This window comes from Ciconia boyciana, chromosome 12, assembly GCF_034638445.1.
Source record: "Ciconia boyciana chromosome 12, ASM3463844v1, whole genome shotgun sequence".
NCBI lineage: Eukaryota > Metazoa > Chordata > Aves > Ciconiiformes > Ciconiidae > Ciconia > Ciconia boyciana.
In genome coordinates this window covers 21,809,373-21,822,852 of record NC_132945.1, presented here as the reverse complement: position 1 = coordinate 21,822,852, position 13,480 = coordinate 21,809,373, and the positions used below count along the sequence as shown (strand labels likewise).

Here is a 13,480-nt window from a genome sequence, read left to right as displayed (position 1 = left end):
CGGGGCTTACAGTCAGAAGACAACTGTGGGCCTCCCGGCTTAGCACCCTTTCAGAATACTCAACGCAGTAACTGTATCGATCCGATTAAACATAAATCTGCAGCCAAATTCTTTCTTTGGCTTTAAATCCCCTGGCACCAAGTACACAACATGCGGCACTTAAACTAGCCAGTATCTTACCTTGCTATAACTTGGGGAAAATTTATGTATAAAGACAATAGAGCCCATTATTATTTTTCAAATACATCCATATTGTAAGAAGTGCAGGATGACGGAACGCCATCCCAAGTAGAGTGCTTCGCACCTCTCGTCAGACAAGCAGAACGCAAAGGGCTGCCCCAACCATTACCTCGTACGAGAAGGGGCAGCACGTAGTGACTCCTTTTTTTGACACAGATAAAGAACCTTCCCCACTCCAGCAGAAATTTCAGTTAATTACCGTTGTGTAAGGCTTCCAGAGAGAGAATGGTTAGCCTGAGCATGGGCTAAGTCACAGGAAATAACCATTCACAAGTATAATAAATTGGCCAAAAATGGTTTTAATGCAGTCCTTGCCTGCACTACAGTGTAAACCGTGCAGGCTTTCTAGTATAAACCGTAATAGAAAATGACAAAGCAGCATGTACAGGACATTCTGCTGTAGAAACCATACAAACACTTGGAAAATGCCAGTGAAACGTACACAAAGCATTCGTAATAGCCGGAATGTTTGTGGGACAGTAAAAATGAGTATCCAAAGCTTTTGTAAAAACCCACTTGATATCAAAAGTCTCTGTGCCGGCAGCAGCATTGAACTCCTGAACCCGACTGAACATCCCAAATGTTGTCAGCAGACCACTGGAGACGGCCACTGGAAAACATTTACTTGCTATCAAGTGAAGGGGTGAGAATCAGTATTAAGGACACAGCTCTGGGTGGCACGTCCTTAGCTGAGCAGAACAGCGTTGACTGTACGCAAGACACTTCGAAATACCAACGCCAGGCCATCCCGGTTATCTAAAAAGCAGCTGAACGTAGTAACAAACCAACGCGATGACATTTATGTTAACTTTGCCCAATGATATCGCAGTTACTGGCGCAGAGCCCGCTACGCCAGTCTTCCTCGATAGGAAAAGGGCGTAGGACGAGGGGACTTTACAGCGCAGGGCGTTCCGACCCAGTCGCAGAGGTAGCGCGCTGCTTCCCAAGCGGAGCCTTCGGATCCCAGCACAGCTCTGGCAGTCAGGGTTCCGCTCCACCCACGTTTTCCCGCCTAGCCGAAACACCAGCACAAACCCACTCGCTTACTTTGAAGCAAGGTAACAAACTCCTCCGAACGCTGCATTCTAACATCCAGCTAGGTCTGCGATTATCTGATCCTGAGATTTAATTAGGTTTTATCTTTGAGGGAGCCGTTTTCACAACAAACATAAATGAGTCTCGGGAGAAAAACAGCTGGCCAGACAGAGTAATTTCTAAACATGACCTTTCTATTTTACATGTTACTAGCAAAGGGAAGCTGTTAGAAGTCCCCTGCTCTGGCAAGGCAATTCGGAGTTACTCCGGGATAGCTCCCGCTTAGCCCGTCGGTGAGCGCAGCAGGAAGCTACGTGTTGACGCAGTTACTGCAGGAGAAGAATGCCCACACAGGGAGTTAATTCAGACCAGCACAACAGGTCCCACCTACCCCTCGCACAAGCTTTTAGTCACAAAAATCCTACCTCCTCCTCAGGGGAGGCCGCCTCTGCACCAGCCCAGGTGGTTCATTACATCGTCAGGACACCGGACCCTGATACGAGGAATTTCTCTCTCCTGCGCATCCTAGAGGCTCCCGGATCCTCCAGAAAAAGGCAGGGAAAAAAAAAATACACCAACACTTTCAAGAACCCACGGGATTTTCATTTCTCTTGTACAGGGAAGTGCTGATTCAAGAAGGTGCAGCACACGCCTTCCCTGGTTTAGAAAGGAGATGGAGGACAATTTTTGTTTGTTTGTTTCTCAGCTTCCTGTGGGATTTAGCCCAAGGTTTAGCTCAAGAAAAGTTCAAGTCTCACGAGTACTGAAAGAGCAGGGATGCCTTCAGGTAAAATACCCGCGGGCTACGTGAGCTCTTTGACACTGGCATTTGACGCAAGCAGGCATTTCTTTTTAGGCACAATTGGATAAGAAGCCAAGATGATCCCTTTGTCCTTTTTGGTGCGTTTTTTGGTTGGGTTTTTTTTTCCCCCCCGCCTTAGCATAACTCTTCTTTTTTTTTTTTTAAACAGTGGCTGTTATCCACTAAAGTTTTACAAATGCTGCTGTAAATCTGAAAACCTCATACAGAAACAAATACTCTAAGCAGCATGAAAGCATAACCAACTTACAGGCTCATACTTGAAATGCAAACTTCCATTTTATTTCACAAGGTTTACATTCCAAACTGAAGCTAGAAAATGAAGAAATGAGATTTTTCGGAAAGAGAGAAAAGCAATGCAGGAAGTTGGATCCCACTGCTCTGAGCAAAGCAAGCTGAACCTGAATGATGAGAATCACAAACCGATACCTGACAAATGTGAAGATTAGTTACAAATAAAATACGTGGCACAACTGCTTAAAATGACACCTACTCACCTTCACAGGATCCAAAAAACCAGCACAAACAGCTGAAAGCTGATGATATTTTAACTATATATTCGGGAAGAAGAGGAAAGACTCTCTCTCAAAGGGAGATGGAAAAAGACAAGAATAAAACTGCGTGACAGTGGGTACGATCTCAACGTTCGTTACCAGAAAAGGAAACGAGCACTAGGCAGGAAGAGTACATGGCAATGCCACAGCCCTGCAGCGTGTGTCGCTGCCAAGCTGTCTGACAGGCCGTTACCTGTAATGAAAAAAGCCACTCTGCCATGCAAATCCTTTAACGGATGGTTTCAGAACGAGTTTATTTTTGCAAGTGTTTCTGTAACAAAACAGAAGCTGATAGAATTGGAAAAATATCAGTAAAATCAAGGTATTTTCAAGTACTATGGATCAATTTCAAAAATTTGTACCACAGGAATCACTGAAATGAAAATGTGACCCTTTGAGTTAATTAATTCTGGCTTAATAAACAAGGTCAACAGAACCTCCTCAGCCTGCTAATTCAACGCTTTCGGCAACGAGCCAGCTACGCAAACAGTAAATCTGTTCTGCGGGCGTAATGACTACGCACGAGGCGGCGGGTCCCTGAATACATCTTGGCACATCATTCTTTATATCTAACTGCGGGGAAGAAAGGGTAAATTCTTTTTTTCCCCCAACACTTTACATTCATATTATGTTACAGAGTTTATGCATCAGGTTGGGTAACTAACACTAAGTTGTGCTTTGTCCACACCAGCATACAGAACCAAAACCCGACAGCTAGTACAGATTTTGCTGAATCACATTTCTGGCTTGTGCTGGGAAGTGAACGTTCACTGCTATAGTGCTGTTAGGAAGCTTCCCGGTTCTTGTCAGTGTCAGTACACTACAGGCACAAGGTAGAGCCTACTAAAACCATACAGTGCTGCTTCCTGTTTAAAGGAATACTTTCTTCTACTCCAAACACATACTGTACCAATTCAACAAGAGAGAAAACAAAACTGCAGTGCAGTCAGGCTTACAGAAGTCCTAATTCCTTGGACAGGACTCGCTGGCCAAGGAGAGGACTTATCACAATACTATCCACAGAAACATCAATATGATGTTTTCTCTATTTATTTTTCTTCAAAGAGTACGGTGTACCTGAACATAAATGGGAGAGAAGGGGAAGAGGTGAGGAGGTGGTTGTTAGCGGTCAGTTATTGCGGAGCATTAATCCAGGAGTACAGGGACGAGACAGTGGCAGAATCACAGTAAAATCCAGCAAGAGCGTTCTTTCTTTGACACGACAACAGCCACTTGCAAAAGCTGCTTAGAGCAGAGAAAGTGTTCACTCACATGAAGGACGTGAGACGCATTTGTAAAATGCTGAAACACAAACAACAAACGGGCCAAAGGCAAGGTAGAACGTGCTGTCCCCAGCTTGAACTCTCACACGTCTGTGCCCTGATTTAAGCTACCAAAACCGTGGCTGCGTTCAATGCTTTCAGAGACACTCCTGGTGAGTCTCTGACACCTGCAACACTGGTTGCCACTCCAGCCATATATATTACCACCTGATGAGTGTCGGTAGAATTACAGACAGCATCTGGTGGCCCTATTCCAGCTTCTATGGTCTCGTCGAAATAACCCTGGCAGTCACCGGCACCATGGCTGGCAGTCGAAGGCCTGGTCTGTACCACGGAGCAGCCACGTGAAGAGCGCTCTCCTGCTGGCTGTCAGGCCCACCTCCCTTGGCTACATTAAGCTAAGCCAACAAAACTGTTCTCTAAATACAGGTGCTTCTACACCTCAAGCTCTCCTGGCAGTATGAGATCCACTAAGGACAACAGCCGTTTTGGACCCTGAGCTGAGAACCACTTCTTTCCTGCTTTATTCTGTAGCGTAGATCTGATGCGAAGCCAGAGAAGACAGCCCCCTGGATGGGGTCGAGACAGTTGCTGTGCTGCTTCCACGCTGCACCAGGCTGCAGTTCAACAGCTTAACGAGCACTACAGTCAAACAACTTAAATCGGCATCAGACCCGAGAGTCAAACCTGAGTTCACCGAATTTTTTGGGTGCAACTGGATTTACAGCACTGAACTAGGTAGAGGCTGACAGTAAACGTCATGAGGTGGCAACCCTCGTGGGAACAGGTACACTGCCCCGGGCGCACGGAGGGCTCAGGAGCGTATCTGAAATGCTTGTACACCAACGCAGGCAGTAGGAGAAACAGAGGATGAACTGGAAGCATTGGTCAGCTCCCAGAGCTACGGTATCATCCGTATTAGTGAGACTTGGTGGAACGAGCCCCACGACGGGGGTGCTGGGATGGAGGGTGCAGACTGTTCAGGAGGGGTGGGCAGGGCAGGCGCGGTGGAGGTGTCGCACTGTACGTACGGGAGAGGTTTGATGGTACAGCCCTTACAGTTGGTGATGACGTGGTGGAGAGCCTCTGGGTGAGGATTAGGGGCGTGGAAAACAAAGGAGATGTAGTGGGTGTACCCCTTAAAGAGCTATTTGCGTGTTAAAAAAACTGCCACGCACTCGGCTGAATACTTTATCTCTTTTGTTACCTGCAGCAGTGACTGCAGACAGCCTGAGGATTTTCTCCTTTCCAGTGCATTTACCTAGCATATTCAACAGAACTTTACGCATCCTGCATTTATCACATTCTTGGTATGCAACTTTCTTTCAGAAGCTAAGGGAAAAAAAAGGCAATTTAAAAAGTAAATAGCAGCCCAGCTTTAAAAGCACGGGTAGCAGGGGGTGCAGTCAAAATTACTGCTTTTACGCTGCCCGGATCTCTAGTTAACAGCCTTTTTAAAGGCCGAAAATACTAATTGGAAAAGCCGTATTCTCCTTCGTAGGCCATCTGCAATTATGTTTGCGGCATCAGCTGCAATAATGCACCGAGCAAAAGGATCTCAGCATCAGGATTTTGAGAAGCCCTAAGTTTCCCCACAGGGATCTGCCTGTTCATTTACGTGCTGCCTTGAAGAACACAGACGCATAATGTCTTCAGCAAACGCCACGCTGACGCTCTGTTCCTGGACACCCACCTCGCACTGCAGCTTTCTGCACTCAGCTTTAATCACGGGATGCAGAGGAGCCTGCCCGACTATTCCGTGGCACTGGAAGGCAGCAGAAAGGGTACGAATGCCAGGCGTAGCGTAAGGATATCTCCTTTAAGTAAGCAGAAGAGAACAAAACGCAGCTTGTTCAGCCGCTCAGACACGTGGTTTTCCCAGTTTGTTCTGCCTCCTTCTTACACAAAACTTTTGCGTTTGTTTCATGTTTCATTCCGAAGCTTTCAAACATCTGACGCGTGAATATTGATCTGAAGTGGTTCTGAAGCTATCGAACTATTTATTGTTTCTACCCGGACAAGAGTTTGTCATAACCGAGTGAGGCCGAGCTGCTTTTAAGGACGGGGAAAAATCAGCCGTAACTAATTACAAGTTACTGAGTAAGAGCAAGTTACTTGGAAACCTTTAAAGCTGCTTCTAAATCTGAGCTGGATAGCTGCGTTATCATAAAGACATCTGTTTTAATAATAATTAGAAGACAAAAATTGATTTTCTATACTACCTAATGAACAGTGCTGCAGCTCGACAGCAGGCAGGGATGCTGCCTGCAGATCTTGTAGGCAGCTCTGCTGCTGCTGCTGCTGCTGGGCAGAGAAACGACACTGAAAGAACGACATGGCTGTAAACAGAACCAGATCCAGAAAGGATACAAGAACCTGCGCAGAAACTCCTGTAAATCCACACGGCTTCAGACACAGCTCCGATACTCCTATCTTAAAAATACACGTCAGTTGACAGAATGAAACAGAAAGTCACCAAATCATCTTCCTGGTTTTACACACAAGGAATTTAGGGTTTTAAAAGGCACAAACAGCACCTCTGTAGGTGCTCAATTCCTACACATTTCCTACTGTGTTTAGCTGCCATCTCCCTCTCAAGATCCCCCCCCAGAACACATTTTGCCAGGAATGAGGTGATTAATTCTACTGCCATCTTTCATCAAACACAGCTTAAGGTCCACCACGAGGTTTGCATTAGAAATGCAGGTTTAGATCGAGAGGAAAAATAGTTTCAGCACTCAACAGCCGTTTGATGACAGGGCCGCCCAAGAGACGTGGTTAAAGTGGCTGAAGCAGGAACATTCAGAGTGTTCAGTACCGCTCTGAGGAGAAGAGAGAGTAACCTCCACTAAGCCTGGGAGAGCCCACCCTGACTCCTAACAACTAAACTTCAGCAATAAGACATTCTACAGAGGTCGCTGCCTGCTCTACACCAAACTACAGAGGCTGATGTATAAAATACCTGTCCACAGGGCACGGTTTATACCAGGTAGTTAAATGTCTATTCTTATGGACAGAAAATCTCTGCAACTCTTTTCTGTCTCACGAACCCATTTCCACTGGTAGCAGCGGCAGAGGAAACGGAGGAAAAAAGGATTCAGTACGCAGGCAAGGCCTTTGTCACCAAACAGATACTCATCAGGTAGTTTCTCACGACATGCATGACTGCTTCTGTAGTCACTGTCAACACAAACGGGCTGATGAACAAACACAAAAACGGGATAGAAAATGGTAACAAATGATCTTAAAGGCAGTATATGAATAATTTAAGCATGCACCTAATTCAAACATGAGTGATGGAGTTGCCAGGTCTGAATCATGCAGATAAAAAAAATGACTCAGGTCTAGAAATGCATATAATCCTGCCAGTGAATTCTCAGGTCCATTCCACAGAATAAAAACAGTGATACATTCCTTTGACTGTGAATGGAGCAAAATGAAGAAGAAATCTGATCACCTCTTAGTGCTGAAAAACCTTTAAACCACCAGTCAAATACATTTACTTAGGAAAGAGCGTGAAAAAATTCAATACATCAATTGTCTCTTCAGCATTATGGGACTAAAACCACCTTCGTGGAGTGTAAGCTCCAAACACTACCGCTGGAGTTAAACTTTCAGTGCACATTTCCAACTCGTGTTTTGAACTTACATCTTCCTTTCTGACTCCATAAACACACAAATTTCCATCAAACTCTGATCCAGGAATGAGTTGATAATACTCTAATTACCAGGCAAACTCTTCTCATTTCAGCCCTAGGAATTAATGCAAACTGTACTGTCTAAAGTTCCCTTTTGCATTTTAGGTGTCTTCAAGCAGGACTGGGCTTAAAGGGCATTATCACTCCAACTCTAAGACAATTACACCCTCCTAAAAATAAATTTAAAAAAATCTGTGGCCACAATATTCTTGAATCTTGATACTGGCAATGTGAATATTTTATTTTCATACACAGCTGCACATGTATATATGCATGTTCAGCACTTTTTCTTTCAACACACTTACATCCAGCTATCAATTTAGTGCCAAATTTAAGTGGGTCTGTCTCTCACTGAGTTGAACTGACTCAGACAGAACTTTAAACGCGTTAGAAAATGCGACTTGTCAGAGAAGGTTGGAGAATCAGTCTCAAAATAAATACCATCCCCAAGAATATTATGGCTTGGAAGAATTTCAAGAGCTTGAGTCCCTGATGTTTGCAAGATAAAAAGGCCTTTGGAAATGCCCTCGCATCAATACTTTTTACCTATTTTTAATAAAAAATATATATTATTTATAAAATAAAGAGAGCAGGCCAAAGAAGATTGGCCAGAACCACTCTATAAAACTGTTCTGTTCACTCCGTAACTTAAACTTATAAAGCCTTGAAACATCTGGATAGCAGGATTTCTGGAGATGCACTCTAGAATGCAGATTCCAATCAGACGATACTTCATGATGTTTTCTCATCTTGAAGATCCACTTGTTTTCTGCCCCTCAAAACTGAAGTCCATGCCAAGAGAAGGGATGTTGACTCCTGAGAGGGAAGCTGAAATTTAAAGAAAGAAAAATGTGCAACTATAAGCACTGATCTGATGAGCAATGGACGGCTGTCTAATCCCGACTTTGAGTGTCATTTTCAAGCCATGCAGAACGACAGGGAAAATGCTGCTTTTTCACTCCCTCGGTAGAATGGCAGTATGTGGTCCTCACCGACTATCAACAGAAAAAAATACTTTGGGGATTTTCTTCTCAGTGGAAGAAAATGGAATCGCATCTACAATATGCAAGAAGCCCATTTATAAAAATCTTGAGTTGCCCTATTCGTGTGCAGAACTAGGCCGTGGATTACAGTGCTTTGCCATACAATACAGAGTTATTCAACACCCACAGAAAATAGAGGGGCAAATTCTGTCTGACTATTCCTCCTCCTGCAAGTGGCACAGCTGAGGATACTCCTTGAATCTTGCTCAATTACACTCCACTGTGAAAACGTTTCACAGAGACTGACGAGCACACAGCCTGCAGCTTACTGCAACAGTACGCGGGCAGGATGCCTCCCCACCGTTATGGAAGTCAGACCAGATTATACACCAGTGAACATTCTGGTAGCAGCATCTTCCCCAAACCATATCATCTGTTGTTGTACCCAAGTTTCTCCAGGGTGAAAAAAACCTAGATAAGTGAGTAATGGCTGACACGGGCATTTACAAGTTACTTCCATTTATTCCTAACTGCAACTTGGCTGTTCTCAACTTCAGTTTCTTTCAAGACTGTATCTGCACCTTCCCACACCTTTCATGACTCACTGAACAGAATTCCAGTCTTGCAGTTGTACAAGTTAGTGGCAAGAGTCATTCCTGCCACATTTGCCAGAGGAGCTGCAGGGTTTGTATCCTCCCCTACAAACAGTGCTTTCAGCTCTTGTGTTAACTGTGTCAACGTCCAGCCCAGCGCTACCGGATAGCCACTGTTTTCTTTTAGGTTCTCTTAAGCAATATATTTCTGGACAAGATGGGGAAATATTGGTGAAATACTACCGTGCGTAGATGCATCACCACAGTACTCTGGTGAGAGGGTCTCTGCCCTTCAGCAGGCTCAGAAGCCTAGATGGCATGCCACTATCACAGCTGCACCCTTCCAAAGCCAGCGTGAAGGTCTGCACTCCACAGCCTTCAGCATGTTAGACGGCTCTGCCCGAGCACTGTGGGCTATGCCACTGTTAAAGTCAAAACGTGTCCACCATTACCTGCCAATGTCCCTGCAGAGCGGCTGTTTTGAAGGTAATGAAGAAAGAAATACTGACCTTTCTGAGCAAGCTTTATACTGCTGCATTTTCAAACTGCTATGTCTCCCTTTCTATGGCAAGGGATGAAGCTTCACCAGAATCTATACAATGAAAAACAAAGTAGTTAGAGGTAAGTAAATCTGTTTTTCTCGCTGAGAATATATTTTTCACTAAGTATGGGAGTGTGTTTTTAAGAATCATTCCAAATAAAAATAGACAACCACTTGTCAGAGATAACTGAACAGCAGTTTTTAAACAGAGATTACTCTATTATTGGCTTTATCTATTTCATAAGTCTGTCACAAGCTTTAAAGCCACAAAGACAAATAAAGATCTTTCAGTTTTAATGGAACATTTCAGGCCTTTCTGGTTAGAAAGCTATACTGGTTTACTTCTATTGTGTAAGATGGAATCTGAAAGCTCTAAGCTGAGAGCACTTCATTTGCCGATGCCTTACAAAAAAGAAAAGCAGTGGTGAGAAAACAAGGCAGAGTAAAACATCATTGTGCCTACAGCACAGTCTCCTAAAACCCTTCTGTCAGATGGAAGTGAGGGTACCGCAGCTTAATGAACCAGGAAATCATGTTCTCTGAATAGCGTTGCGTTACTACAGCACTGGTAGAAATACGTGGTAATAGATTTCACACACTCATGGTAAGTTTATTCCTAAACATTTTCACTTGCCAAATAAAAACATCATTCTTCTACGAAGACACACAGCTTCAGCCCAAATCTTGGACAACTGAAAGCTGTGGAGGTCAAACTTAAGCCATATATAAGCAGCGCAGAAATTTCTACTTTAAACCTATGTAGAGAGGTTGAGGCAGTTGGGCTTGTTCCATCTCATGAAGAGGAAGCTTGGGGTCAATCTAACAGCAGTCGCAACTACGTGGAGACTGTTTAAAATGACAACCAGCCTGAAAGCAGCTCATACCTCATATTCAATGGAAACAGCATCCTGATGATCGTAGGCAACAACAATATTTTGCTCTACTGTAGAACTGTATTATTACAGTAACTAACCCCCAAGAAATGGAAAGCAATTTATATGCATAAATCTATCTTCATAACCTGCCTTAGAGATAGGAAGGTTATCGTGCTGTATTTCTCCCCATCTGCAAAACATCGTTAAGTGAAACACACTGTCCCATTAAAAAAAAAAAAAATCTGTGGCAGCTATAGGAATAAGAGCCAATTCCCCAATTCATACTTCTAGAGTTGTTCCCATGCCTGCAGATTTCAAAACTGTATTGCTCTGTAGACATCTTAAACTGATCTCACACCGTTCAGTTTTAAAATCCAGAGCTGTAAGACTCCGTGAGACACAATGGTCAAAATGCAAGAACGGCATCAAGCAGTGTCAAAAAATCAATTTGACACAGAACTTTCTTTAATTTTCTCCAAATTAATTTTCTCTGTGAAGGTAAAGAAAGGAAAAAAAAAAGCAAACACTTCCCCCTTACCACTCAATGATACATACACAAGAAATAAATTTGCCTAGGCCTCTTGTTTCCTTATTGGGTGTAAAAAGAATCAGTGCTATTTCCATTATTGGGTTATTTTCATATTTATTAGCATAGACATCTATTTTACCATGCAAAATCTTTATCATTTATTTTTAAAATCATTTGTTCAGATGGGAAGTTCCAAAGAACAGCCCTTAATTCTGCATACCTTTAGGAAAGCATATGATCTGCATGTCAAAGGGAACTGATAAAACGATGTAAGACCTGCTGATTCTAGGACTTAAGTCTCACCGAAATTTCACTACCAACTTTTTATGGAATATCTTTTTTCATCTAATTGATTTAGCAGCTGCAAGTCTGATCCATATATAAAACCATATTGGTTTTACTAAATATATTTACCAATTAAATTAGTTGAAGTGACACAGATTCCTACATCCTCCATAGTTTCAAAACTGATTATAAGGCAGTCATTGATGCAGGGTTTAGCACTGCTTTAACTTAATCTTTTTCTGTTGGACACAATTTAACCATTTATATAATGCCTAAAATCCAGAGATGCAAACCTAGTCTTTTGTCTCAGTTTACCGAATTGGCCAATACAGTGTCGTACTGTCTGAGCAATCTGTGCTCACTTCTGACATCTAAGTAGCTTTTTAAATGTCTTGATGGATAGAAATTCAATCCCTACAGTCACAGCAGATGAGTTCTCTACTCGAAGGACTGCTACGCCAAATTAGCTGGTATCTCAGGACATGAAGCTCCTTTAATTAGACTCCTACTGATTTGAATTTAAATTCAAATCACATGCCTTCAGACACCTGAAGCTTCATCACACCAACAGAGATATCAGCTTCCACCTATTACTCAGGATATGCTGGTTTCTGCTGGAAAGATGCTACAGATGACAAATTTTTGAAGATGAGAACAGTTTGGGAAAGATTTGATTCATACTGAAGCCTTTTGTACAAGTTTAAATGAAACACATGATTAAATTAATAAATCAAAGAGGTGAGATGTTGCTATAAATGTACAGAAATGGCTGTCCCGTCCTAGGCTCCACAAGACAAAGAGTGCAAGCGTTCACAGTACTGACACACCCACGACCAACGTGTCAAATACATTCTAGATGAGTTCATTGAAAAAACTGATAACCTTATAAGCTGCCAGCATGTGATTTGGGGTAGCTCTCTGGCTAGACAGATTAAACAGATGCCTATGAATAAGGGATGAGCATTAATAAATCTGAAAAAAAAAAAGTCAAATTACCATTAATTTGGAAGCAAGTGTTTTCAGTCTCTGGCTAAGAAATGAAACGTTCCCCACAATATTTTTCTCCCTACATGACACAATAAAAGCCTTAGCAAGGCCAGGATTAAGGAAAAAAAAAAAAAAAAAAAAAGTCCAACCAGCAAGGGCACATTTAAACATCTATACCACAGACAAAGGACAACCTTGTGGATAAGATGATGAAAAGATGGCCTGTACACTCCTGGGACCTAGATGAAACTACCTCATCTCTGCTTTCAGTTGGGCTTGTCCTCTCCTCGTGAATCTCCCAGTCCCCTTAATGCTTATGCCCCCAATAGCCACATGTGAGCTGATTTTGCAGTTGTGGGGCTTAAAAACACCCTGCTTTATGCAGACACAGTGTAATCAGGGTGGAAGCAAAACACTGCAATAATGCAGTTGGGCACAGTAACATCACCCAAAGAATCACACAAAGAACCACTTCATCAAGCTCCTCCTTTTGTCATTATTTCCGTGGTGCTTCTCTCTCTTGTGCACGAGCCTGGAGTGAGGGACTCAGCTGATGAGGAGACCCCTTGTTACTCCTGCTACATAACACAAGTGCACGAGCATTTACAGGTGAAACGCCAGGAGATGAGAGACCCCACTCAAATACAAGAGGACAGTTATTACTCTGATCTTGGTGCAGCTCCCAGTGCCATCTCCTAAGACTGCAGGACTAAAAAATCTGAACTTTCATGTTTCCTCAACTCCCACTTTGCCTCATGTCCAGGTAATAGGAAAAAGAACAAACCTGCTACCTTTTCTTATACAATTCCCTCTCCCCCAACATCTTTTATATTGATCAGAATGATACACAGACATTTGTTATCTGTGCTAGCAGAATGGTACAGCCAGGAGCTTAGCGAAAAATGCTCCACGAGATAGATTTATGCTGTATCACAAAACTGCTTACTCAAAAATATTTTATGTGTTATACGTTTGAATTCCATGATCTTAAAGGTCTTTTCCAATCTAAATGATTCTATGATTACTGAATCAATCGTGACCCTACCTGGTGGTCATG

The 13,480-nt window shown here is 43.0% G+C and overlaps 1 protein-coding gene across 2 annotated transcripts in view; it reads right to left on the bottom strand.

Annotated features, from left to right (window-relative positions):
• Window positions 1-509: 509 nt before the first annotated feature.
• ZDHHC15 (zDHHC palmitoyltransferase 15) overlaps window positions 510-13,480 on the bottom strand; it is a 31,054-nt gene continuing 18,083 nt past the window's right edge. For both annotated transcript variants that reach the window (XR_012044833.1, XM_072877445.1), the window contains exons 11-12: window positions 9,716-9,798; window positions 510-8,458 (exon numbers count right to left, since the gene is read on the bottom strand). Coding sequence is in view for 1 of the 2 variants with exons in the window: in XM_072877445.1 (XP_072733546.1) it covers window positions 9,755-9,798 (44 nt within the window). In the remaining variant the exon portion in view is untranslated. The remainder of the gene's footprint in view (window positions 8,459-9,715; window positions 9,799-13,480) is intronic.